This window comes from Notamacropus eugenii, chromosome 5 (assembly GCF_028372415.1).
Source record: "Notamacropus eugenii isolate mMacEug1 chromosome 5, mMacEug1.pri_v2, whole genome shotgun sequence".
Lineage (NCBI taxonomy): Eukaryota > Metazoa > Chordata > Mammalia > Diprotodontia > Macropodidae > Notamacropus > Notamacropus eugenii.
Genome location: NC_092876.1, coordinates 72,901,336 through 72,927,076, shown reverse-complemented (window position 1 = coordinate 72,927,076; position 25,741 = coordinate 72,901,336). Strand labels below are relative to the sequence as shown.

General features: G+C 45.4%; 1 protein-coding gene across 1 annotated transcript in view; it reads left to right on the top strand.

Annotated features, from left to right (window-relative positions):
• The window catches only part of TRIM62 (tripartite motif containing 62), a 58,557-nt gene extending 32,816 nt beyond the window's left edge, over positions 1 to 25,741 (top strand). The window contains exons 3-5 of the mRNA XM_072609678.1: positions 12,117 to 12,373; positions 14,134 to 14,249; positions 23,370 to 25,741. Of these exons, the coding sequence (XP_072465779.1) occupies positions 12,117 to 12,373; positions 14,134 to 14,249; positions 23,370 to 23,920 (924 nt within the window). The 3' untranslated portion in view covers positions 23,921 to 25,741. The remainder of the gene's footprint in view (positions 1 to 12,116; positions 12,374 to 14,133; positions 14,250 to 23,369) is intronic.

Genomic DNA, 25,741 nt, shown 5'->3' with positions numbered 1-25,741 from the left:
GTTCTGGGTGACTTCTGTGGCCTGGCTGGGGCTGTGAGCACTGGGCCGGCGCCACCCAGGGAGAGGCAGGCTGGATGGGCCACTGATGCCAAGAGCCGCTAATTACTGTCTGTCTCTCCTGACTCACCAGCCTTCAGGGAGCTGGGAGTTTCTTCTCCTCTCCAGCCCCTTCAGTAACGCACACTGGCAGCGCTTAGCGGGGCTGCTTAGCACTCACGCCCCACTGCTCTTTTGAGAGAGGGCTTTGAAAAGAGCTTCGATTCAGCCTGTCAGTTCTTTACAGGCAGCCGTGTCGGGCCTGGAATAGGCCTTAATTGAGCCTTTGTTCAGCATACAGTAGGCTTCCCCCGACCCCCCCGGCTTTGCCAGTGGGATGTCAGTGCTGAGCAAGGCAGTCTCTGCCCAGTGGAACTCCCAGCCTAGGGCCCGCACAACTGGAGCGAAGGAAGCTGCTGACCCTCAGGGGTCCCATGCCTCACCCAGCTCCCTTCAAGGGTGACTGGCAAGCAGGGCTTGGAGCTCTGTGTGGGGAAGTAGAGGCAGGTTTCTGAAGGAACAGCCAAGCGAGAAAAGAGTCCTTTCTGTACCTGCATGGGGGTCTCTGCACCACCCCAGGTCCTTACCTTTGCCCTTGGGAAGGGGGTGTAGCCTTATTGCCCTTCATTGCCTGGTTCTGCTCTCTCCTCTAGGGAAGGACAAGTAGAAAGAAGGGTGCCTCTGTGAGAGAAACTGTGGAAGCAAAGTTGGTGGAACTTAAGAGATTTAGAGACAAGAAGGACTTCAGAGACCATCTGGTCCAACCCTTTGCTTTTACAGAGGAGGGGTCAGAGGCTCAGAGAGGGTGTGACTTACTCAGAGTTACCCAGCAAGTAAAGAATAGTCAGAATTAGAACAAGGCCTTTGGCTCCAAAACTAGAGCTATTTCTGTCTGTATCATACCAACTTGGCACCGATTGGATAAAAATTGGAGGAGAAGGAGGAGGAGGAGGAATTAACTTGGAAGTCTGGAGGGATGGTGGTACCTAGAGTGGAATGTTCAGCAGAAAATGCAGTTTTCCAGAGGAAGGGAGTTCTGTTTTAGACATGTTAAATTTGGGGCAGTTGGAAAAGAGAACTTGGTAGAGTGGAAAGAAGGCTGGATTTGGAGCTGGGACCTGGGTGCAAATCCTGGCACAGTCACTCACTAGTTAATTAACTTCTCTTGGTCTATGTTTGCTCATCTGTAAAGTGAAGGGGTTGGATTAGGTGCCCTTGGGTCCTACACAGTTTTATGTGTATGATCCCATGAATTTCCTCCTTGTCTCCTCTGTAGCATTTGGCCCTGATACCATTGCCTACTTCTCACTTAGTAAGTTGTACAACGCTACTTAGGGATCCTCTGATTGTATTATGATTGTGTAACTTAGCAGCTTCAAGGCCTAGGAGATAAAGTATTGGACTGGAAGTCAGAAAGACTGGAGTTCAAATTCTCCTTCTTAACATTATCTGGCTATATCTTTTCGTTTTTTATGTGCTAATGCTTAACAGAGTCTGGAATGCAGTAGGTGCTTAATAAATGCTAGTTGACTATTTGTATTCCCAGTGTCTAGCATAGCACTTGGCACATAGTAAGCTCTTTGCAAATGCATGTTGTTTGATATGACCTTGGATAAGTCATTTATAACTTCTCTGAATCTCGGTTTTCTCATCTGTAAAATCAGGATGACCAATCAGGATAACTGAGATAAGATCCATCTCACAGAGTTGTTGTGAGCCATGGATGCCGTGTTTGTAAAGTTCTCTGCAAGTTTTAAAACACAACATCGGTATCAGGCACCTTTATTTACTGTGCATTACACTGTGTAAAAGTAGACCCAGAAACAACCGGGAGTACAAGTCATGCCAATACTGTGTGCCCTCCCTGTGCCCCACCACCACCACAAAGTAGAGGAGACCCAGGGCCAAGACACTGGGGCATCTGCAGAAGGTAAGCTCCTTGAGGGCTAGGACTACCTTTGCTTTTGGATTTGTCTTCTCTGAGTGGGGCAGTAGATAGAGTGCCAGGCTCTCTACTCTCAGCTCCTCTTCCTGAGTTCAAATCTGGCCTCAGACATTTATTAGCTGTGTCACCCCAGCAAGTCATTTAACCCTGTTTCAGTTTCCTCATCTGCAAAATGAACTGAAGAAGAAAATGGCAAGTCATTTGCCAAGAATGTAGCTTTGCCAAGAAAACCCCAATGGGGTCCCAAAGAGTCAGACATGACTGAAATAATTCCACAGCAACAAAATTTTATCCTCTGAGTTTCTCCCAGGGCTTGCCATCTACTAAGTGCTTAACGAATGCTTCTTCACATCCATTTGTTCATCATCCTCTTGAATCTGGTTGGTTGTTGACTGGATCTGAGTTCTCAGGTCATGTTTTTCTTTACAAAGTTGTAGTCATTATATAAATTGTTCTCTTGGTTCCACTTATTTTGCTCTGCATCCGTTCATATAAGTCTTCCCAGGTTTCTCTGAAACTGAAACTTTCATCACTTCTTACCTAGGCAGCTAGGTGGCACAGTGGGCAAGAGTTCTGGGCTTGGAGCCAAGGAGACCTGAGTGCAAATTCTGCCTCAACCACTCACTATCCTGATCCTGGGCAAGTCACTTAACTTCTTAGCCTTGGTTTCCTCATTGATAAAATAGGGAGAACAGCAGCACCTACCTGTCAGGGTTGTGGTGAGGCTCAGACCTGTGTAGCACTTTGTAAACCTTACAGAACTCTATAACTGCTAGCCAGAAGCTGCCATTACAGCGTAATACCATTCTGTTACTTTCATATATCATATTTCGTTCAACCACTCCTAGCTGATGGACACCCCCTCTGTTTCCACTTCATTATCTCAACAAAAAGAACTGCTATGAATATTTTCATACACCAACTGTCCTGCTACTTCATGGTAGACTGAAATATTCCTCCCCACCCCCGAACTCCTCTAATTAACTCCTTCTCAGCATCTCAAAAATAGCCTCCTCACCCCCCAACTCCATAGCATCCTCTTCTCCTGAGACCCGTGATACGTGTTCTTCCTCGACTTCCAGGGTGTTCTCTTGGTTCTTCTCCTGCCTCCCTGATTGCTCCTTCTCTGTCTTCTTTGCTGATTCCCAGCATCACAGAATTGGAAGCTACATGAGAAACTATCTAGTGTACCTCAAACACGACAATATCCCCAGTGAGTGGTCATCAGTGAGGATAAGGGGCAGCTAGGTAGCACAATGGATAGAGCACCTGGGCCTGGAATCAGGAATTCTCCTCTTCCTGAGTTCAAATCTTCAAACATTTACTAGCTGTATGACCCTGGGCAAGTCACTTACCCCTATGTGGCTCAGTTTCCTCATCATTAAAATCTAGAGAAAGAAATGGCAAATCACTCCGGTATCTCTGCCAAGAAAATTCCAAATAGGATCATAGAGAGTTAGATACAACTGAAAATGACTAAACAACAAACCAGTGAGGAGAACCTAGGCCTCCATGAGGCAGCCAATTCCACTTTTGGACAACTTAGATCGTTAGGAAGTTTTCCCCCTACATTGAATCAAAATCTACCTACCTGCAGCTTGCAGCCATGGCTTCTATTTCTGCCCTTGAAGGCCAATCAGAACAGAACCTAATCCCTCTAACACAGGGCAGCCCTCTGACTACTTGGAGCTATGCTCTCATGTTTCCACCAAAATTTCATCTTCTTCCTGTCCCCTGTGGCTTTGAATTTGTCCTTGACCCTCTTCTCTCTCTCTTCTCTATTTTCTTCCTTGGTGATCTCACCCATTCCCATTGCTTCAGTAACCATCCCTACTTGGATGGCTTCCAAATCTCTGTCTCCAACCCTTGCGTTCTGGTCTCAAATTGCTGGTTGCCTGCTAGACTTGTCCATCTGCATGGCCTTCCAGTGCCTAAAACTTATCATGTCTAAACTGAACTCCTCATTCTAACCATGACCTCCTTCCACATCCTCAGACCTCACACAATACCTTATTTACTCTATACAGTGTGTCATTCTACCATATGGACATTTGTGTTATATCCATCATTATACTGAGCTCCATGAATACAGGAATTGTCTTATCTAACTTTGAGTTTCCTCCAATGCTTAGCAAAAATGCCCTGTATACACAGTAGGTGCTTAGTAACTGTGTTGAATTGAATTTGACTAAACATTTAGTACTGACTATGTACAAGAGTCTTATGGCATCTCTTTTCCCATTTTCTGCCACACTTCTAGAAATGGTCACATTATATTCTCTGCCTCCCCTTCCTCCCAACACATTCGTTCTACTTTGTCCTCCCAGTGGCCTCATGCTAGAACCCTGCTTACCCAGAGACCACTATGGGGTATCAGAGGGTGGAGCCCACCAGGCTGGTATGACTCCACTCCCCCAATAACTCCACCCTGAACCCTGCCTAGCCAAATCCCACTAGGCTCCTCCCTTCCTATCAGTTTTCCTGAGGGTCTTGGGGGCCTGCCCTACAGAAGACTACTGCTGTGTTGACTCCCCCAGTTAGAATGTTGGCTCTTTGAAAGCAGGGATCAGAGATTTACCTTTCGATTTGCATCCCCAATACTTAGCTCAGTTCTTGGCATGAAGTGTTTAATAAACTGTTTTTCATTCTATTCCTCTGAAGAGCACTTCCCAAGAAAGCCTGGGAGCCAGACTGGCAAAGTTCCCGTGCTCCAGGTCCTAAAATATGGCTCTTAGAGATAACCCATCCTGTTTTGACCCTGGCCCCAGGAGACATGGAGTCTAAAACCTCATTGGATCAGAAGAGATTCAGGGGATGGGAGCAGATGCAGCCCAGGACAACAGCAGGATGGTGAAGGACCTTAGGGTTAGAGGGCAGGCATCGTGCGCTTGGGGCAGAGTAACGTTCAGTTATTTTTTGAGCATCTAGTCTATGCTGGGTGCCAAGGAGACAAGAGTAGCAGACCTGGATTCTGCAATCAATGAGCTCATTGTCTCCTTGGAGAGACGAGCCTGGCACCGGTAAAATATTTAATGAGACAATTAATAGCACTTTTCATTCATCTCTTATGGACTCCCTCTCATATTCCCCATAGCAGATGTTCCATATCATCTTTCCTCTCAAGTCCCCTCCCTCCTTCCCCACTCCTCCCCCCACCCACTCCTACTCCCACCAGATGAGTTTGTCTCCTACTTTCTTGAGAAGAACAAGGCCATCTGAAGTAGCCTGGTGTACAGTAGGATAAGCCCTGAATTCAAAGGCAAGCCCTGCCACTTACTAGCTGTGGGATACCATGGAGTAATCACTTCACCACTTGGTATCTTCCTTTCCTCACCTGTAAAATGGGAGGGATAATACTACAGTACTTACTTCCCCCATCCCATCCCAAGGTGCCTTTGGGGATTAAATGAAACAATGTAAGTAAAAAAAAAAAAAAATGTATGTAGGAGTTAACTATTTAAATAACACCCCCAAGGATTCAAATTCAGTGTCTTCACTTGGCCTTTCATCTTCCCCCCAATCACAGAGGATAATGTGGCCTTCCTCTTTACTAAGTCTAAGCTCCCTGTATGAATGGAGGGAGTGTCTCTGTGGTTTTGGGAATGTCTTATTGTCTCAATCTGTTTTTAACCCCTCTGGATTCTCAGTCAGCATCTCTTGCCTCTTTCCTCTTGCTGAAAGGAGGTAGCCATAATCAGCTAGTTAGTACTCAACAACAATCATCAATTAAGAGCTAGAAAGAATCTTAGACATCATTTAGTCCACCCTCTTCCTCATTTTACAGATGAGGAAACTGAGGGCCAGAGAGACCCATTGACCTGCCCAATGGCCAACAGGCAATAAGGGGCAAAACCAGCATTCCAACCCAAGTCCTTTTAATTACCAATCCATTATCATACTATCTCTCATAAAACTGTAAGTGGAGACTAAGCCTCAACCAGGCATGGAGGTGATGACTCCTGACTGACAGAGAACTTGACATGGATTACAAAGCTATCAATTGATAGCTGCAGAGAGGCAGCCAGGAAGCTGGTAAAGTTGAGTGGAGCCAACCCTAGGACAGAGGGGATTCCTAGGTCCCTGGCTGGTGGGAGGCTAGAAGGGGGTGTGCATGGTGCCTAATGTGTCTCTCCCTAGAAAATAATCACCTACAGCATGATATAAGGACTCAACCCCAGGCAGCTTTTGAAGATTAGGAGGTGCCTAATTCACACTGAACTAATTTCTCGGTTTGCACTTCTGGATGGGTTATCTCTCTACTTGTATTTCTGCACTGACTCCTTTTCCAAATTCTGGAAATGGCAAACTTGGTATTATCAAAAGGCATGGCAGAGGTTGAGAAGTGGAAAAGAAGGACTAGATACTTAAATCAGGTCGTCCAGATATTAAGATGGGAAGGAGGGGTGCTGGGCAGAATGGAGCTTGCTTGGGGAGGGGGAGATGGTTTAGGGAACAGGAAGCTCAGAGAGCTAAGTCACAGCTTCTGAGATCAGGACGTATTTTGAATTCCTGAGAAGTGCTCAGTACCTAAGGAAGATTGGCCCCCTCAGGACAGGTCTGTTTATGATCTGAGGCCCTGGGGAATGAAGGGGATGGCCTAGAGATTCTTCAAAGCCCTCCACTTGGATCCTTCAAAAAAGGATACAATAATGATCATATTAATAATAGCAGCTCACGTTTATGTAGGACAGCTAGGTAGCACATTGGATAGAGCACTAGGCCTTGAGTCAGGAAGACCTGAGTTTAAATCTGGTCTCAGACACTTACTAGTTGTGTGACCCTGACCAAGTCATGTACTCCCATTTGCCTCAGTTTTCCCATCTGTAAAATGAACTGGAGAAGGAAATGGCAAACCACCCCAGTATCTTTGCCACGAAAATCTCAAATGGGGTCATGAAGAGTCAGACATGACTGAAAAATGACTAAAAGCATTTGTGTAATGCATTAAGGTTTGCAAATGTCTATGTTAATTTTTTTGAACCTTATAACAACTGTGAAGTAGTAGTTATTATCTCCATTTTACAGATGAGAAAACTGAGGTTGATTGAAGTTAAATGACTTACCCAAGGTTGTATTGCTATTAAGTGCCAGAGGCAGGATTTGAACTCAGTTTTTCCTGAATTCCAAGTCCTATAATCTAGCCGATGAATGACCCAGGTAACATAAGTAGCCTTAATCTATCCCTTCCATCTTTTCCTTGTTGTATCAGTCATCTCCCCGCTCCCTGCCATCTTTATCCTTTCCCTTTCTCTCCAGCCTACAAATGGTATTCATCCTCTTCCTAGCCTAAAGAATTTTCCTTTAACCATACTAACCTCTTAACCTATCATTCATTCTCTCTTCCCATTTGCTGCCAAATTTCTAGAAATGCCCATATATCCTCTCTGCCTCCACTTCCTCCCAACCCACTCACTCCTCAAGTTTTTGTAATCTGGTTCCTGCCCTGCCACACTATAGGAAATGCCTTCTCTAGTGTCATGGGTGAGCTTTTAATTCCCCAGTCAAGTGTCCCTTTCTCCTTAATGTACTTATCATGAATAATATGATTAATGATAGATAGGACTTCATGGTTTACAAAGTTGGTTTACTTGCTTTGTAGAGAGTGTCAGTTTCATTCTCCCCTTTTCTTACTTGAAAGGAAACTGAGTTACAGAGAGGTTAAGTGATTTGTGAAAGCCTACTGATACCAAGTGGCCAACCCTGGATCCCATCCCTGGGTTTTGATCCAAGATCAGTACTCTTCTCATTATACCATGCTGCCTCTTCTTACCAACCACAGAGGAGCAGAGAAGACTCACCAGAACAGGTGGCACTAGAGTTGAGTTATTACCGCCAGGACAAACCACACTCAGCCTGACATTTAAGGCCCTCCGTGGTCTGACTCCCACCTACCTTCCCAGACTTATTTCATGTCATTCCCTATGCCAGCCAGATTTCCCCACTTGTCATTTCCCATTCAGGATATTCCGACTCCTACTTCCATGACTGCACAGGATGCCCCTCTGGAAAGCATGCCCTCTCCACCTCAGCCTTTACAGGATGGATTAGAGAAAGATGGCAGAGACAGAATTGGGCACAGCATTTGGAAACATTGGATGTGAGAGGTCAGGGAAAAGGAAGAACCAAAGTTTAAACCCAGAGTTTAAACAAGGGAAACTGAGTAAATGGGGATGCTAGAGATAGAAGATGTTGAAATCCCTTATAAACATCTTGGTTCTTTGGCCCAAGACTGGCTAGAAGGTTAAAGTTGAGTGTGTCTTTGCCTAGTGTCCCACCAAGAAGGGTGGGAGGCGAGGGGGGCAGAGGGCCTGAGACAAAAAGGGGTCTTCAATGCAGAAGGTAAACAACGGGTTTTTGTCCTAGATTATGTTTCCATTGGTGTAAGGAACTCGCTCAACAATCATTTTTAATTAACTGTTGTATATATGCTAAGCACTGGAGATGCAAAGACAATCCTTATCTTCATGGAACTTCTATTGAGAAGAAACAACTCGTACAAAGAAGAAATGCCACAAAGATACTACAGAGATACAAAGTGACTTTCAGGACCCCCAGTGCTAGCGGCTAGGGGAGTCAGGTTGGGCCTCCCGAAGGGTATGGCTTCTGAACTGAGCAATCCTCACACTTAGGGGGCAGGGTATAGATGATGATTGTGCAAAGGAGGCTGAGGAGTGGTCAGACAAGGAGTGATAATAAATGACCATAGTAACTACTATTTCTATAGCGTTAGAAGGTATGAAAAGCACACTGCATCCCTTATCCTGTGTGAACCTCACAAGGACACAGTGGTGCTTTTATTACCCCATTTTGCAGAGGAGTAAACAGAGAGGTTAAGGGACTCTCCCAGGATCACACAGCTATCAGATCTTCCTGATTTCAACTCCATCACTCTCTCTGCTGCACCACCTAGCTGCCTCAGTTCAAAAGCCAGGAAAGAGCAATATTTGGGAGGAGAGGGTGTCTCTAATGAGAGGGTCGTATGTTATTTAAAGAGCTACAGGGAATTCAAGTAGGGCGAGGAGTAAGAAAAGATTGTTGGATTTAGCAGTGGAGATCTGGGTTAACTTAGAGTCACATGATTACTGAGGGATCTGGTATGAAAATCCAGTATGCAAGCATGGACGTTCTCTCCATTGGTGCAGACTGGCGACTCATCTATAACTCAGCCTTAGAGAGTTGCCTTGGCAGACCTGAGTGGTTAAGTGACTTACCCAGGATATTCAGTATTTGACAGATGTGAGATTTCACCTAGCTCTTCTTCCCTCCAAAGCCAACCCTCCACCCATTACATCATACTGCAGAGATGGTAACTGACTAAGGAAGTATGTGATGACCCACCTACAGCCTTCCTCAGTCCAGGTGGGTGTCCATGCTTCTCAGTCTTGGGTTAGAGGATGCTCAGGAGACTGTTCCAGTGAAAGCATCGGAAGCTCTTAGACCAAATTGGATTCCATAACCCAAGAACACAGAATGTCTGAGCTAGAAGGAATCTGGGAATATGTTAGGTGGTGTGGCCTTCCAACACGAAACGTCAGAGCTAGAAGAAACCTTCAGTTAAGGAATCATGGGATTTAGCAATAGAAGGGATCTCAGAGAGCTTTTAATCGATATTTTACGGAACATCATATAGATAAGGGAACAGAAAAGGTAGCTGGAAGAAACCTTCGAAGCTAGAATGTTCCAACTGGAGGGGACCTTAGAGACCATCTAAGCCAGGAATTTTTAACTTGGGGTCCTTTGCCTTTTTAAAAAAAATTCTGATTATTGTATTTGAACTTATTTGATTTCCTGGTGATGTTACCCATTTTATTTTATGCACTGAAAACCATAATTCTGTCCATGGGCTTCACCCAAGGGGACCATGACATAAAAAGGTTAAAAACTTTGAATCTGGTCCAACTTCTTCTTTTACAATTGATCAGCAAGTATTTATTAAGTATCTACTATGTGCCAAGCATGGTGCTCGGCCCCAGAGATACAAATACAAACAATGAAACAATCCCCCAAATGGTAATCTTATAAATGAGACTGAGGCCCAGGAAAGAGAAAGCTGCCTTCTCCCTTCTGTTGCCTAGGGTATAATTAATGAGGGCTGATGTTCTCATGTAGGTTTTCTAGAGGTGTGTTCGTATTCAGCCATTCCTTTAGAAGCAACCTAATATATATAGGTGGCACAGTGGATAGAGCACTAGGCCTGGGGTCAGGAAGACTCCTCTTCCTGTGTTCAAATCTGGCCTCAGACATTTACTAGCTGTGTGACCCTGGGCAAGTCACTTAACCTTGTTTGCCTCAGTTTCCCCATCTGTAAAATGAGCTGAAGAAGGAAATGGCAAACTGCTCCGGTATCTTTGCCAGGAAAACCCCAAATGGGGTCATGAAGAGTCAGACTGAACAAGTCACTAGAGTGCTGGGTTTGGAGTCAAGAAGACCAAGGATTCAGTCATGTTATCACTGAACCTCAGTTTTCTCATCTGTAAAATGGAGATGATAGTATAAAAATACCTGCCTTACCAAGCTACTTGGAGGTTCAAATGAGATAAAGGATGCAAAGCACTCCACAGAAAGTTTAAGGCATTACATAAATTTAACATTCTTATTTATTACAGATTTATCCATCTCAGCAGGGAAAATCAAAGGCATTGCCCCCTCTCTGCCACCTCCAAGTCTGGGGTGACACCACCCTCTAGTGCTGGCTTTTTAGGGAAGAAAAATCTCATATCCCCTGAGAGAGATTCTCCCTGGCCTTGGGCTGCCAGGGACCAGGAAGTCAGGCATCAGAAGCAGCCCTAGTGCAAGAGGCCTGGTAAGAACTCCACTCAGCTGCTGTCTTCTTCAGTTCCCCATTTGTGTTGGGTGTCCATCTGGTCCCTCAAGCTGGAAACCTTGGAATCTTCTTGAATTATTCCTTCCCCCTACCCCCACTCCATTGTCCATCAGTGGCCAAGTCCTGTCAATTCTCCATAACATCTTTCAGAAACATCCACTCCTCACTACAACATGTTCAGCCTTCATTGCCCCTCCTCATAGTATAGCAATGGCCTATTAATTGGTTTCCCTGCCTCCCTGCTCCATTCCACCTCCCTCCCTATCCATTTCATTTACCTGTCAAAATAGTCTTCCTAAATTATCTCAGGTCTGATCGTGTCGTTCTACTCAGAGTTCTTCAATGGCTCCCTGTTGCCACTAGAACAGAATACATATTCCTCAGCTTGGCCTTCTCTAACCTGACTCCAACCTACCTTTCCAGGTTTATTTCACATTGCCTCCCTTTTAAATATTCTTTTATTGTCGTTCTTCAGTTGTTTTAGTCATGTCCAATTCTTTGTGATGCCATTTAGGGTTTTCTTGGCAGAGATATTGGAGTGGTTTAATATTTCCTTCTCCAGCTCATTTTACAGAGGAGAAAACTGAGGCAAACATGGTTAAGTGACTTGCCCAGGGTCATACAACTAGTAAGTGTCTGAGGCCAGATTTGAACTCAGGTCTTCCTGACTCCAGGCCCGGCACTCTATCCACTGTGCCACTTAGCTGCCCATTCTATATTCTGGCAAAAACTAGACTATTTGTTCCTCAGACTCAACATGCCATTGCCCACCTCTATGTATTTGCACTGCTCTCCCGCCTTGATTGTACTCCTTCCTCTTAGTCTTTCAGATTTCTTTTCCTCCTTCACAGCTCAGCTCGAGCCATGAGGCTTCTATGATATCCTTCCTTACCCTCTCTACTGATAAAGTTCTTTGCTGCCATCATTTCCCCATCTTCTATTTGTCAAACCTTGTACATGGTACATCCAGGAGGGCTCTGTTGTATCCCTCATACCTGACATAGTGCTATGCTCCTGGTACGTGCACTGAGTTGAACTGAATTATCCCTTGCATTTATATAACATGTTAAACTTCACAAATATTTTTGAATCTGTGAGGTGTGTCAGGTGAGGTAGTATTATCTCCATTTTACAGAAATAAAAACTCAGAGAGTGGAAGCTGATTGCTCAAGGTCACAGAGCTGGTTAGTGAGAGAGCCAGGGCAGCATCCAGGTCCCATAGCTCCCAACCCTGTGCCTTTGTCCACTGATACCTCAGTGCCATCACTGTGTACCCCAAACACTGCCTCAGACTGTGTGTGTTCTCTGCAGTCTTCTACCAAGAGCCTGCGGGCCACCATTGGGGAGGCCTTTGAGCGCTTGCACCGGCTGCTACGCGAGCGCCAGAAGGCCATGTTGGAGGAGCTGGAGGCAGACACGGCCCGCACCCTGACGGACATCGAGCAGAAGGTACAGCGCTATAGTCAGCAGCTGCGCAGAGTCCAAGAGGGCAGCCAGATCCTTCAGGAGCGGCTGGCGGAGGCGGACAGGCACGCCTTCCTGGCGGGGGTCGCCTCACTGTCGGAGCGGTACGTGGTAGGGACAGGAAAGGTCCATCCCAGGAGAGCCCCTTCCTCCATGCTTCCACCCTGGCTACTTTCTTCCTCCTTCCGCCTTCCTCCAGTGGCTGCCAAGAGTTACTTCTGCCTTAGACTAAAAGGCAATAAAGGATTGCTCCTCCTCAGTCTAGGCACACTGAGGGAAGCGTTAGGTGACTGTGATCTTCACTTAGATAAAAGTGCATCCTAAAGCTCTGGACAGATGTAAAGTACAGATGGCGTCATTTCTTTTTTAAATTTGTATAGATCCATTTTATTTTCCCATTCCCTTCACTTTCAATTATATCTCTGTCCTCCTCCCTTCCTCAAAAAAATTAAAAAGAAAGACAGGGAAAAGAGCCAGCAGGGAAACCAAAGAATGCACCAAGCATGAGGCAGCTAGAGAATACAGAACTGACCTTGCAGGCAGGAGGAGCTGAGCTCCATTCCCATTACAGTCATTTACTGACTGCATAGCCTTGGGTATATCACTGCACATCTCAGCCTCAGTTTCCTTAGCTATAAAATGAGGGTAATAATAGCACCTACCTGAAGTAAGGGAGGCCACATCCTACATGATTAAAGACTGTGAGCAGCAGGATAAGTCCATTTGGTGAGGACCCAAGGATGTGTGAGGGAGGAAGGCCTTGTGAGCAGGGAGCTAAGAACAAGGCTGCTTCAACCCTTGGCCTGGGAACAGGGCACATAGCCTACATAAACACGGTCCATTCTCTCTGGTCACATGCCTCAGTTTTATAATAACGGCCCTCAGTAGGCATTGAGGGCTGGCATTTGTTCAGTTCTATAAATTTTCCAGAGCAGCAGGTAAATGGTATTCTCTCTATTTTATAAATGAGGAAACTGAGGCCCAGAGAGGGTAAGAAATTTACCCATTGGTATTACTGGTGGAGCTGAGACTTGCATCCAGTCCACCCAATTCCCAAATCAGGTTCAGAATGAGCAGTTTGGATGGGCAGTATGACTGAGTAGATAGAGAAGGCGTTATTGAAAGAACAGTCTGCCATGTTGGCCTTCCAAGTCCTGTCCTAACAAGGTTGCTGTCCTTCCCTGACCCCCTTCTCTCCCTGAGTGTTCCTCAGTGACCTGGGAGGCTTCAGAGTCTCCTGGGAAGTCTCTGAAAGGACCATAATCCTTGTTAGTTATCAGGCACTGATGGCCAACATTCACAGTAGGAACTCGTGTCTAAAATATTGTGGCTGCTTGGCCTCCATCTAGGGCTAAGTGACTGACCCAGGGAAGAGAGAGTAAGGTAAAGATAGAGCTTAGGTTAACAGAAAGAAACCAGGCAGCAGCCTAAGACCTGCCCCTGTGTCAGGAGTTCCACCATTCTATTACCATTCCATCCAGGAGAGTAAAAATGCCTTCCGAGAAGAATGCATGGATGAAACCAATATGAGCCATTGACACCTCATATCAATTAATCAGTCTAGTTAGCCAGTCACCTAACAAAGTCCAAAGGGGATGGGATGAGAGACAAATGAATTTTTAATGGGGATGGGGGAAAGAGAGAGATCTAGACTATGGTACATGATGACCCAAGGAGAATTGGGGGGATTGAGTTCCTATAGTTTATGTGGGCAGTGAAGTTAGGCCCCACCAAAGCTTCCCTTCTTCCTTCTTCCCCTCTACCATCTCTGCTTTGTATCCATGCCATCTTGGGTGGGGCAGTGCTTCAGATGCCTGGGAATAAATGGGAAGCTAGCCCCTAATCCAGAACACTCTCCTTCCAGGCTCAAAGGGAAGATTCATGAAACAAACCTGACCTATGAAGACTTTCCCACTTCCAAGTACACAGGCCCCTTGCAGTACACCATCTGGAAGTCTCTCTTTCAGGATATCCACCCTGGTAAGGTGCTGTCCAGCTCTCCTTGGGGATTTAGGGGTGCAGCCCTCCTGGGAAGAGGGGTGTTGTTTTCTGGCTCCCTGCACAGGGCAGGGGGACTTTGTGGCACAGTGTGAGGGAGAGGTGGAAGTGGTGCAGCATCATTGTTAGTGATGAAATTACCCTCCAAGGAGCATCATCAACTTCCACCTATCAGGAGGTGTTGCAGGTGCAGACTTTCAGTGATAGACTGTCAGTGCTGAGAGGGGCCTTAGAACCTAGAACGCCAGAATCAGGAAGGACCTTGGAACATAGAAGGTTACAGCTGGGAGAATCCTTAGAACAAAAAATGTCAGAATTGGGAACATCCTTAAAACATAGAATGTCAGAGCTGAGAGCACTCTTAGAACCCTGAATGTCAGAACCAGGAAGGGCCTTAGAAGACTGAATATCAGAGCCAGGAGTAATCTTAGAACACAGAATGTCAGAGCCTGCAGGGCCCTTAGAACCCAGAATATCAAGACTGGAATGGACCCTAGAATATACAATGTTATAGCTAAGAAGGACCTTAGAACACCGAATGTCAGAATACTGAATATCAGAGATGGAAGGGACTTAAGAACACCGCATGTGAGAAATGGCGAGAACCTTAGAACACAGGATGTCACAAATGGTAGGGACATTAAAACAGCATGACACACCTAAAAGAAACTTTACAAACTGTATATTCCAAGCCCCTTCTTTTCCAGAGGAAGAAACTGAGGTTCATTCATCCAAGAGATACTCACTGAAGATTATGACATGACTGCCATGTACAGAATGAATATTATTGGGAAATACAGCCGGAAAGAGGGGCATCCTGGGAGCTTGGGTTTTCTGTGGCTCCCCCCATCAAGCTCTCCTGGCCTGCCTGGATTCACCGCCTTCCTTTCTCTTGCTTCACCAGCTGGCTTTGTTCAGACCTTCACCCTCCTTGCCTACCACATTAGTATCCCAGAAGGTCACTGGTTTCTCTCAAGCTTCCACCCATTTTAGGATTTTAGACATGTTGGGGGGAATAGTCAAGGCAATTATCAGCCCTGGGGTCAAGAAGAGTCTGGGTTTGAACCTTGCTTTTGTGTGACCCACAAGCTAGTCACTCCCTCTCTCTGCTCCTCAGTTTCCCTGTCTGTAAAATGAAGACATTAAGAACTGGAGTCTCTGCCTTACTGGGTCATTATGAAGCTTCTGTGTGGGATACACAAAAAAGGGCTTTGTAATCTTTGATGTTCTATATAAATGTCACATCAACAAGGAAGCTTTTATTAAGCCCCTACTATACACCAGTCGGCTCTTAGCATCTCTCAACTACTTGCCTAAGAGCCAATTGTGGCAGCCTAATCCAGACCCCTCTGCCCCACCTTACAGGCCTCATACCTGACTTGTTGGGCTCAGCTCTTAAATCTTCCAGCTCCAGCCAACCTAGGCTGCTGGTCCACCTCCTTTCCACTTTCCATTGCAGGTATTCTTCAGAAAAGACCCAAGAGGAGCCCTTCGCTCTCCTTGCTGTGAATTTCTGTTCCTCCCTCCCTTCTTCAGACTCACCTACTCTAGGAAGCCTTCCCTGATTATCTCCGTCTTACACCAATTCCTCGTTTATTCTCCAGTCCCTTGGCACTACTTGAATTATTTTAATTGGCTTTTGTTTGCATGTTGCTTTGCAAGTGTTTACTTATGTGTGAGAGACATTTCCCCAAGTAGCATGTAAGCAATCCAAGAACTGAGCCTCGTGTTTCTAGAGTGAGACTGGAGAGGAAGCCGGGATGCTGGAGATGCTCCAGAGGAAAGTTCTATCTTCTTGCCTTTCCTGGGCCCCTGAGAGAAGGGTCCCAGTGTGTCTGACAGAGTAAGCCAGCAGGCCCTTTGGTGACCCCTTGGCCCACAGGAGCCCCTTCTGGGCCTTCTGCTTCCCTTCCCTGTTATAGGCACCAGTCACCTACATCTCCTTGATCTCTCCACTGAAACTTGTATCTGCTGGACTCCAGTCCAATACAATAAGCATCTATTGAGCACCTGGTATTTGTGTGCCAGGCACGGTGCCAGCCACTGGGGATAAAAAGACAAAAATGAAGCTTTTCCTGCGTTTAATGAGCTTCTATCCTACTAGGACAAGGGGAGAAAGGGCACACGGGGAAAATACCACATTTAATCAGGTAAATATAAACATGATGATTTCAGGAGGAGAGAGAGCATCAGTAACTAAGGAGATCAGAAAGGTCCTCCTTTAGAAGGTCTCACAAAAGTCAAACTTTGAAGGAAATAGAGGATTCTAAGACATGGAGGTGAGAAGAGAGAACATTGTAGGCACCAGAGCAGGGCCAGACTGTGCAGAGGCGTGGCCACCATGCCAAGTTTGGGGATTTCAACTGCTCAATTACTGTTGCTGCTGCTGCTTTTATGGGATTGAGTAGTGAGAGCCAGTGGGCTACAGTGGGCAGAAAGACCATGGTTTGATTCCTTACTCAACTAATTTCATGATCTGTGTGTTCTTGCATAAGTCACTTCTTTGTCAACCTCAGTTTCCTTCTCTGTAAAATGGCAGGGTTGATCTAGACCAGAGTCTCTTATCCTGGGGTCTACAGATGCCCAAGGGGTCCATGGATAGATTTCAGTTCTGTAGACTTGGGGGAAAAATCACATCTTTATTTTCATTATCCCTTGGTTTTCTGTGTAATTCTATGCATTTTATTTTGTGCTTTTAAAAACCTGATTCTGAGAAGGGAGAGGTTCGTAGGCATCACCAGACACTGCCCCAGTGGTCTAGGACTCAGAAGAGTGAAGGACCCCTAGATGACATCAGTTCTGAGAGCCCTTCCAGCTTCCGTAATCTGTGACTCTGAGTCATAAGGGAAGTATTGAAGTAGCAGAAATGGGTCCAAGGGTCAGGATTATGGCTTAAACCTGGAATCATCCAGACCAACCCCCACATTTTCTGGATGGAAATTCTGAGGACCCAGAGAAGTTAAATGAGTTGCCCATGGTCACATCAGTCAGTCAGTAAACATTTATTAAGTGCATACTGTGCACCAGGGACTGCGCTAAGTGCTAGGGATACAAAAAGAGGTGAAAGACAGCCCCTTCCCTCAAGGAGCTTACCATCTAATGGATACCTACCTATGGGTACATAGGTGGCAAGTGGCAGAGCCAGGATTTACAAGCAGGTCACAGGATCATCGATTTTGAGGTGAAAGGGATCTTAGCAGTTTTCTAGTCCAACTGCCACCTCATTTTACAGAGGAGGAAACTGAGGCTCAGAGATCATAAGTGATTTACCCAGGGTCACAGATCTTCTTGCCTCCAGTGCCAGCACTCTATCCACCATCTTGCTTTGCCCCTCATTAGTGGGGAGGACAAAAATGAAGTTTATTACAAGTGAGAGGCCAGAAGGGATGGAAAAGAAGAAAATGATACCACAGATTCAGGTGAGATCTGGGAACAAATCATAATCACAGTCAACATTTCCATAGCACTTACAGTGTGCCAGGCACTGTGCTGCGTACCCAGTGCTTACTTAGGAACAAATACCAGATCACATAACCACAGGAATAGTGTTTTTTTCCTGGAGCCTGACTAATAGACACCTGATAGAGACAACTAATAAATAGAATGTTTGCGCATGAAGCCTTCGCAAGATCCTTCCCCCTCAAGCTGAATACTTATCTTTTGGCAGTCACTACAGTCACCATGAAGTTTTCAGAATTGAGGCATTCACAGAATCCTGGAATCTCAAGGTTGGAAAGAACCTTAGAGGTTGTCTAATGTAACCCACAGTTGGGCTGAAATGCTGAGAAGTTGGATGGATGTTCAGAAGTTGGGTGGACATTGAAGTTAATGAGGATGACAGCAGGAGACTGGGTGGAGAGGAACCATGAGCTAGGATCTGAAGCCATGAGGGATGGTGGAAGGTCATAGAGGATGGTCAATGACAATGGAGAAGGGTAGCATAAGTTACTTGGTGGGAACCTTGAAAGAGGAGCATGTTAGTGATTTTGGTCATTGTCCTTCATGCTCAGAGAGGACCAAAATGGCATCACTATGTTGGGATCAAGGTACAACATATCCAACTGTGGCTGATCAGATCAATACAAGCTTGGAAGGCTCTACCACAGGTCAGGTGTAAATAGTTCATGGAAACATTTGGAGTGAAGATGTCTCTAAATTTGCACATCTCACATTTCTTTTGAGTTACTGCAATTCTACTTTGCTCATAAAGTACAGCACCTTTTTGTCATGTGGGCACTCTGTGTTAGGTGGTCCTGTACCATTGTATCCCAAGTCTCACAAGAGAGACCTTAAGAGTGTCCTTGTATCACTTTTTCTGACCTCTGGGTGAGCATGTTGGTGACATAAGATTGGTTTAGAAGTAGTGCTGGGAAGGAAAAAGTAGGCTGAGCTTAGCGCCTTCAGCAATTAGTGCAGTGCCTGGCATATAGTAGGTGATTCATAAATGCTTGTCTACTTGACTTGATTGAGCTCTCCTCCTGCTGAGCCAGCAATGTGGGATGTGGTAGAGGATGTGGTATCATCTGGTAAGCCCCTATATTTCCTAACCTAATTCTCTCCCTCTGCCCCCTCCCCATTCCTCCCTGCTGCCCCGCTTTGCCCTTTAAAATGCTGACATGCCAAGGAAATCTTGGGGTCAGTGAAAGTTTCATCCACTTCAGGGGATGCTTCCATTTCCCATACTGCCTCCAACTTGGCAAGCCTGGTGAACAAAGAGCATTTAGTCCCTTTCTGAACCGTCTCTGGGGGCCCCCCCGGCCTTCATCGGCTCTAGGCAAGAATTCCTCAGCAGCTTGGAATACTGCAGAAAAGTCCAATTTTGTCCCACAGGATGTGGGGAGCCTGGAAAGCATTTTCTGGTGACTGGAAGCTTTTCCAGCTCTGCAAATAATCTCTGAGCCCATGGCTCTCTGGAGAGGTCACACCCAGGGCCCCTGAGGACTATCTAGAGTAGTGCTGACATATTAAAGACACACAGCAGGTGCCTAATAAATGCCTGTCATTTTCTAGAAATCATATAGTAGTCTCAGGAACAGACATGTTACTGAGGCAGATTTTTTTTTTTTTTTTTTTTTTTTAGTAAACAGTGGAAGGTATCTAAGCATTAGCCCAGCTACTGTGGAAGACTGCACTGATCAGGGAAATATAGGCCAGAGGGCACAGTTGTCAACTTTGGTCTGTCACCTCCCGACAGAGAAACAGAGGTGCTTCTTATGTGGAGGGGGGTGACTCCTAATGGCAGTGATAACACCGCCACCTTGCCTTTGTAGTTAGTCAGTCTCCAAGAAACACAAAAACACATCACGGCTTCTAACCCGTGAATCGTCACCTCAACTCAGAAAAAAAAATTTTTAAAAGAGCTGAAGCAATGATTCTAATGAAAATAAAAAGCTGAGACCCAGGAAAACTAGGGACTATGTCTTTTTTTTTTTTTAGTTAGGCTTCACTCTCCCTGATGTTCTGTCGGTGGTAAATCAAGGAGGATATTATTACAAACATGTTCATCTGATGGATTTTGTCTTTCACTGAACTACAGCAGATGTCCACAGCATGAGATGAGAAAACAGCAGATTAGAGAATTGTGTTTCTGTTTCTACTTCTGTTGATTAGGCTAACCATTTTAATGTTACCTTTGCCCTTGATGTGTATCTCAGACCGAGAAAGAGTGTTCACGGAGGCTGTGAAATGCAAAACTCATGGAAATCAAATTTACTTTTGTAATATAAGCACTTTAATTTAGTATTGGTCATGGTCAAGGATTGAATGAATGAAAGCATTCATTAAGTATTTACTGTGTGCCAAGAAGAAGTTATTTAAACAAATGGCTACCTGTGGTAAGTGGACATGTAAATGGAAATCCAATTCTAGTAAGGACTGTTATGGACATTGCAAATTGGTCGTTAGCCATGGCACATACCTTCTATTTTAGGATGTAGCAATCAATTCTTGACTATCAGTATCAGTAAAGATCAGTTATAATCAATAATAACAATAATAGCATTTATATGGAACTTTAAGGGTTGCAAAGCACTTTATGTTATTTCATTTGATCCTCAGAGCAACCCTATGGAGTAGATACTATCATCATCCCTATTTTACAGATGAGGAAACTGAAGTGACTTGCCCAAGGTCACATAGCTAGTGAGTGTCTGGAGCCAGATTAGAACTCATGAAGATGAGTCTTCCTGACTCCAGGCTCAGTGCTAATATTCACTACAGCCACCAAATCTCACCCCTTTGAAACGAAAGCTGAGTCACAATCATGGCCCAGGCTTTTTGTTGTGGTTTGCTTTTTAAGAAGCAGGGTCGTGGCTCCAACCCAAGTGAGTGAAATTCCGTCGTGCCCCAGGGAGCACCCCAATGCTTGGCAGCAGGATCTCTGGTTGTCAGCCCCATTGACCTTCCCATCAAAGCCTTCTCCCCACCCCTCACTCACTGCTCCTTCCCCATGCATACTGAGAATGGAATGCATTCCATCTGAAACCCATGTCAAGCCCTAGTCTAAACAAAGCTCGATAACAACCCATGTCACCTTGAACAAGTCGCTCCCCTTCCCTGGGCCTCCGATCCTTCATCTGTAAACTATAGGGCTTGGACTGGATGACCTCTGCATTCCCTTCCATTTCTAGATCTATGGATCTGTCTTTCCTTATTTTATAAAAAAAAAAAAAAAGGAATTTATTGGAACTTTTCATTTTTACAGCACATTACTTTATAGACATATCCTCTTTATTACATCTCATTCCTCTTGTAATGAAGAAAAACAATCTAGCCAAATTAACAACAATAGTGCATGCAACATTCCACATCCATAGGCTGCCACTTCTCTGTCAAAGGAAGGGAGATGCATCTTTGTCTCTTCTCCAGAGCCAAGACTGCTCATCATAATGACCATTTGTCTTCATTTTAGTTTCATTTTCTTTACATTATTTTAGTCATTGTCAGATCAACCCAATAAGCATTTATTAAGCACCTACTAAAGCATTATGTAAAGTATTGGGGACACAAAGAAAGATAAAACACAATCTCCACCCTCAGGGAGTTCACAGCTTAATGGGGAAGACAACATATAAATAACCGTGTACAAAGAGATATGTGCAGAATGCACTGGAGATAATCTCCGAGGGAAGATGTTAGTACGAAGGGGGATCAGGAAAAACTTTTCCTAGAAGGTGGGATTTTTAACTGGGACTTGAAGGAAGCCAGGAAGTCAAGAGGTAGAGAGGAGGGAGAGCATTACAGGTATGGGGGATGGCCAGAGAGAATGCAGAGAGTGCAGGGATGGAACATGTCCTGTGAGAAACAGCAAGGAGCATCATTGAATTAAAGAGTTCACTGGAGGGGAGTAAGGTGTAAGAAGACCGGAAAGTTAGGAAAGGGCCAGGTTATAAATTGCTTTAAAAGCCAAACACAGGAGTTTGTATTTGATCCTGGAAGTGATAGGGAGCCACTGGAGCTTATTGAAAAAGGGAATGACATGGCTAGACCTGTGCTTTAGGAAAATCAATTTGACAGCTGAATGGAAGATGGACAAGTGTCGGGAAACCAGCCAGAAGGCTATCAGACTCGTCCAGACATGAGCAAATAAGGGCCCCTTTCTAGGATCATGGCAATATCAGAGGAAAGATGAGGGCATACAAGAGTGATATTGTGAAGGTAAAATTGATAGGACTTGACAACAGATTGTGTAGGAGGGGTGGGAGATAGCAAGGAGTTGGATATAACACCTAGGTTGTTAGTCTGGGTGACCAAGAGGATGGTGGTACCCTCTACAATGAGAATATATTAAGAAGAGGAGAATTCAGAACAGGGGTAGGGAGAAAATAATGAGTTTAGTTTTAAAGGAGTTGAGTTTAAGATCAGTCAATGTTTATTAAGAGTTTGCTGTGTGCCAGGCACTGTGCTAAACATTGAGGATACAAAAAGAGTCACAAGATAGGCCCTGCATTCAAAGAGCTTACAATCTGTGGGACATCCAGTTTGAGATGTCCAAGAGGCAGTTGGAGATGCAAGACTGCTGGATAAGTAGAACCAAGAATCATCAGCACAGACATGATAATTGAATCTATAGGAGCTGATAAGATCACCAAACAAAACAGTATGAAGGGAAAAGAGAAGAGAACCAGACAACAGCCTGGGAGGACACTCACAGTTCATGGGCATGGTTTGAATGAAAATTGACTAAAGCAGAATGAGAAGGAGTAGTCAGATGAGAAGAAGGAGAGAGAACCAGGAGAGAGCTGTGTTTCAAAAAACCCAGAGAGTATCAAAGGGAAGAAGGTGATCCAGTCAACAGTGTCAGAATCTGTAGAAAGGTCAAAAAGAATGTGGACAGAGGAAAAGTCACTCAATTTAGGGATTAAGAGATCTTTGGTCCTTGTAGAGAGTGGTTTCAGTTGAATGATGATGTTGGAAGTAAGACTGTTGAATTAAGAGAGAGGAAGGGGAGAGGCACCTTCTCTAGGAATTTAGCCACAAAAAGGAAAGATATAAGACACAGTGTGGAAGAAGGATTGAGATGGGGATGTCATTTCTGGTTTTGCGTATTTTGCTCTGTACCTCTTATCCATATTTTTCTCGTATTTCTGAATTCTTTATATTTATTATCTCTTGTGGCACAATAATATTCTATTTTATTCACGTACCATAGTTTGAATTTGTTCAGCCATTCCCCATTTAATGGATACCAACTTTGTTCTCGACTTTTTTTTTTTTTGCTACCACAAGAAATCGTTGCAATTAATATTTTGGTGTATATATTTTTTGCTTTCTGTCTTTGACCTCTAGCCTAGAACTCCATTCTTCTTTCTGTCTTAGAGAGGTAATTAAGTCTTTTGATTTTAAAGTGACCTTTCCTTCCAGCCTTGAAACATTGCTGGGTTCCAGGTTCCATATAATGGAAAAAGTATGTAGCAAAATTAATAAATTTCCACAATGTGATAAAAGCAAATTACCAACCTAGCTATAATGTTACCCAGCCTGTTCTGTGTGGACATTAGGAATGATTGTCATCTGTTATGGTCACAGATCTATTACAATGATCCTCTCTTGATTAGGAGGGCTGCATCGCCTAACTCATGTCCTCTGTCCTTCCTTCCACAGTCCCAGCTGCTCTCACCCTGGATCCTGTCACGGCCCATCAACGACTCATCCTGTCTGATGACTGCACGATTGTAGCCTATGGGAACCTCCACCCCCAGCCCCTGCAGGACTCACCCAAGCGCTTTGATGTGGAGGTGTCTGTGTTGGGCTCAGAGGCATTTGGCAGCGGGGTCCACTACTGGGAGGTAGTAGTGTCAGAAAAGACCCAGTGGATGATTGGGCTGGCTCATGAGGCAGTCAGCCGCAAAGGCAGCATCCAAATTCAGCCTAGCCGCGGCTTTTACTGCATTGTCATGCATGATGGCAACCAGTACAGCGCCTGTACGGAACCCTGGACCCGGCTCAATGTCAAGAACAAACTGGAGAAGGTGGGTGTCTTCTTGGACTATGACAAGGGACTCCTTATCTTCTACAACGCGGATGATATGTCGTGGCTGTACACCTTCCGAGAGAAGTTTCCAGGGAAACTCTGCTCCTACTTCAGTCCTGGGCAGAGCCATGCCAATGGCAAGAATGTGCAGCCTCTGCGCATTAACACGGTGCGCATTTAGTGACCACTCCCTGGGGGAATGGGCAAGCAGACCTCGGGGCTGAGAAGGAGCAGCAGAGCTTCGCCTCGGTTAGAAGGCCTCATTGTGCCTCCTCCCTTCATCTGTGGGATCAGCTGCCCCGCTCCCTTTGCCATCCACCCGTGCTGGCACATCTGCCCCTGGGGCCCTGTTGGATGGTGGCTGCCCCAGTGGTCTGCAGCCTCAGGGAGCTAGAGAAGTCACTTCTCCCTGGACAGCTTGAGGCTTGCTCACAACGAGTGCAGGGATCAGATATTTCTCCCTCAACTGCAGGGGTTGTTCCCCAACTCTGGTTCCCATTTGACCAGTGGCTATTATTGACTCCTAGTTGGAGACAGGAATTTCTGAAGGTCTGAGAGCTCCAAATCCCCCACCTGCCCCAGATTCCCAAGCAATGTTTTTCCTCTTATTTTTTCATGGACTATGCACATAGCAGTTCTCATAGCCTCTCAGAGCAGCAGCCTGATCCTAAAGGCTGTCGGTTCCCTCCATGCTAGCATCTTTCTCAAGCATGAGGGTGAAACAACACAGTGCCTCATGAGAATGAGAGCTCCTCAGGAGCCCTCTTAAGCCCAGCCCTTTGGAGAAAGATGCTAGACAGGTTTAGTCTTGGTAGGTGAGACAGTGCATGGACCTCATGTCCCAGCCTCAGAGATTTTAGAGAAAGATGTGGTGCTTGGGAAAGAAGACTGCCAAAGGGCAGAATATGGGGCCAGAGGGACTGTTGAGGAACCTAGGCATGTCATTGTGGGAAGGGACAGGATTGGAGGAGTAAAAACATTAGCTCTCAGTATAGGATTGTTTCTTTGGCGAAAAGCTATTATATCAGTCAAGCTGACCCTAAGCTTGGTTTTTCAAATGGAGCTTAAAGATGAGGATAAAGTGTAGGAAAGAAGGCTTTGGGGGAGCAGATCTCTTTATAGTTAACTCTTAGTCGCCAGATCAAGGATTCTAAGTGTCTAGCAAGAAGAAAAGAAGCCTTGGGATAGACCCCAAGTCCAGCCCTGGTAAAATCAGTGACTTATAGCCTAGCCTTGGCCATGCATCATGTATCCCTACAAGACCACAGAGATTTGTGTGGGAGGGATGGGCCAGATGATTTCTGGGGGGCTGATCTTTGGTAACTGACTTTGCATGGCAGGCCTGCCCAGTAGCCTGGACTCCAAGGAGGTCCACTTCAGGAAAGGAAGGATCCTCCATCTGTATCTGAATCCTGCTGCTGTCAGAATTGGGCCAAAGCCTTCCTCATTCCCCCAGCTCAAATCACTCTACCCAAGGCAGCTCTGAATTCTCAGGGAGAAAAGCGGGGTTACTCTACCCCCCAAGTCAAAACTGAGATTTCCTTCTTCTCCCTGCCCTCTGAAACTATTTCTAGCTGTGATCACAGCCCCTGGTTGCCCAGTTAGTCATTTCAGGGCCAGATCCTTTCAGGCAAATTTGAGATCCATTCTCAAATCATCAGTATTCACAAAGTGAGACCAGGAGTTGAAACATCTTAGCTCATGGGAAAACAACAATTATGGCATGGCTCAGAGCCCCCATATCCTCACCCCAGTGTGCCTAATAGTCAGCAGTCCTGCTTGGTCTCCTCGGGACCCCAGTGTAGCAATGAAACAATGCAGTAGCATGGGAATGCTCAGGGGGTTCCCGAAGGAAAGGAGCTGCTCTGGAGGGACATGGCTGGGAAAGTTGGGCCCAATGCCTGTACAACCTCTCTCCTCCTCAGTCTTTGATCCTCCCCACTCCCCAGAATGCAGTATTTATAATAAAGAAAAAAGAAAGGAAAAAAAGTTGCTATATCAA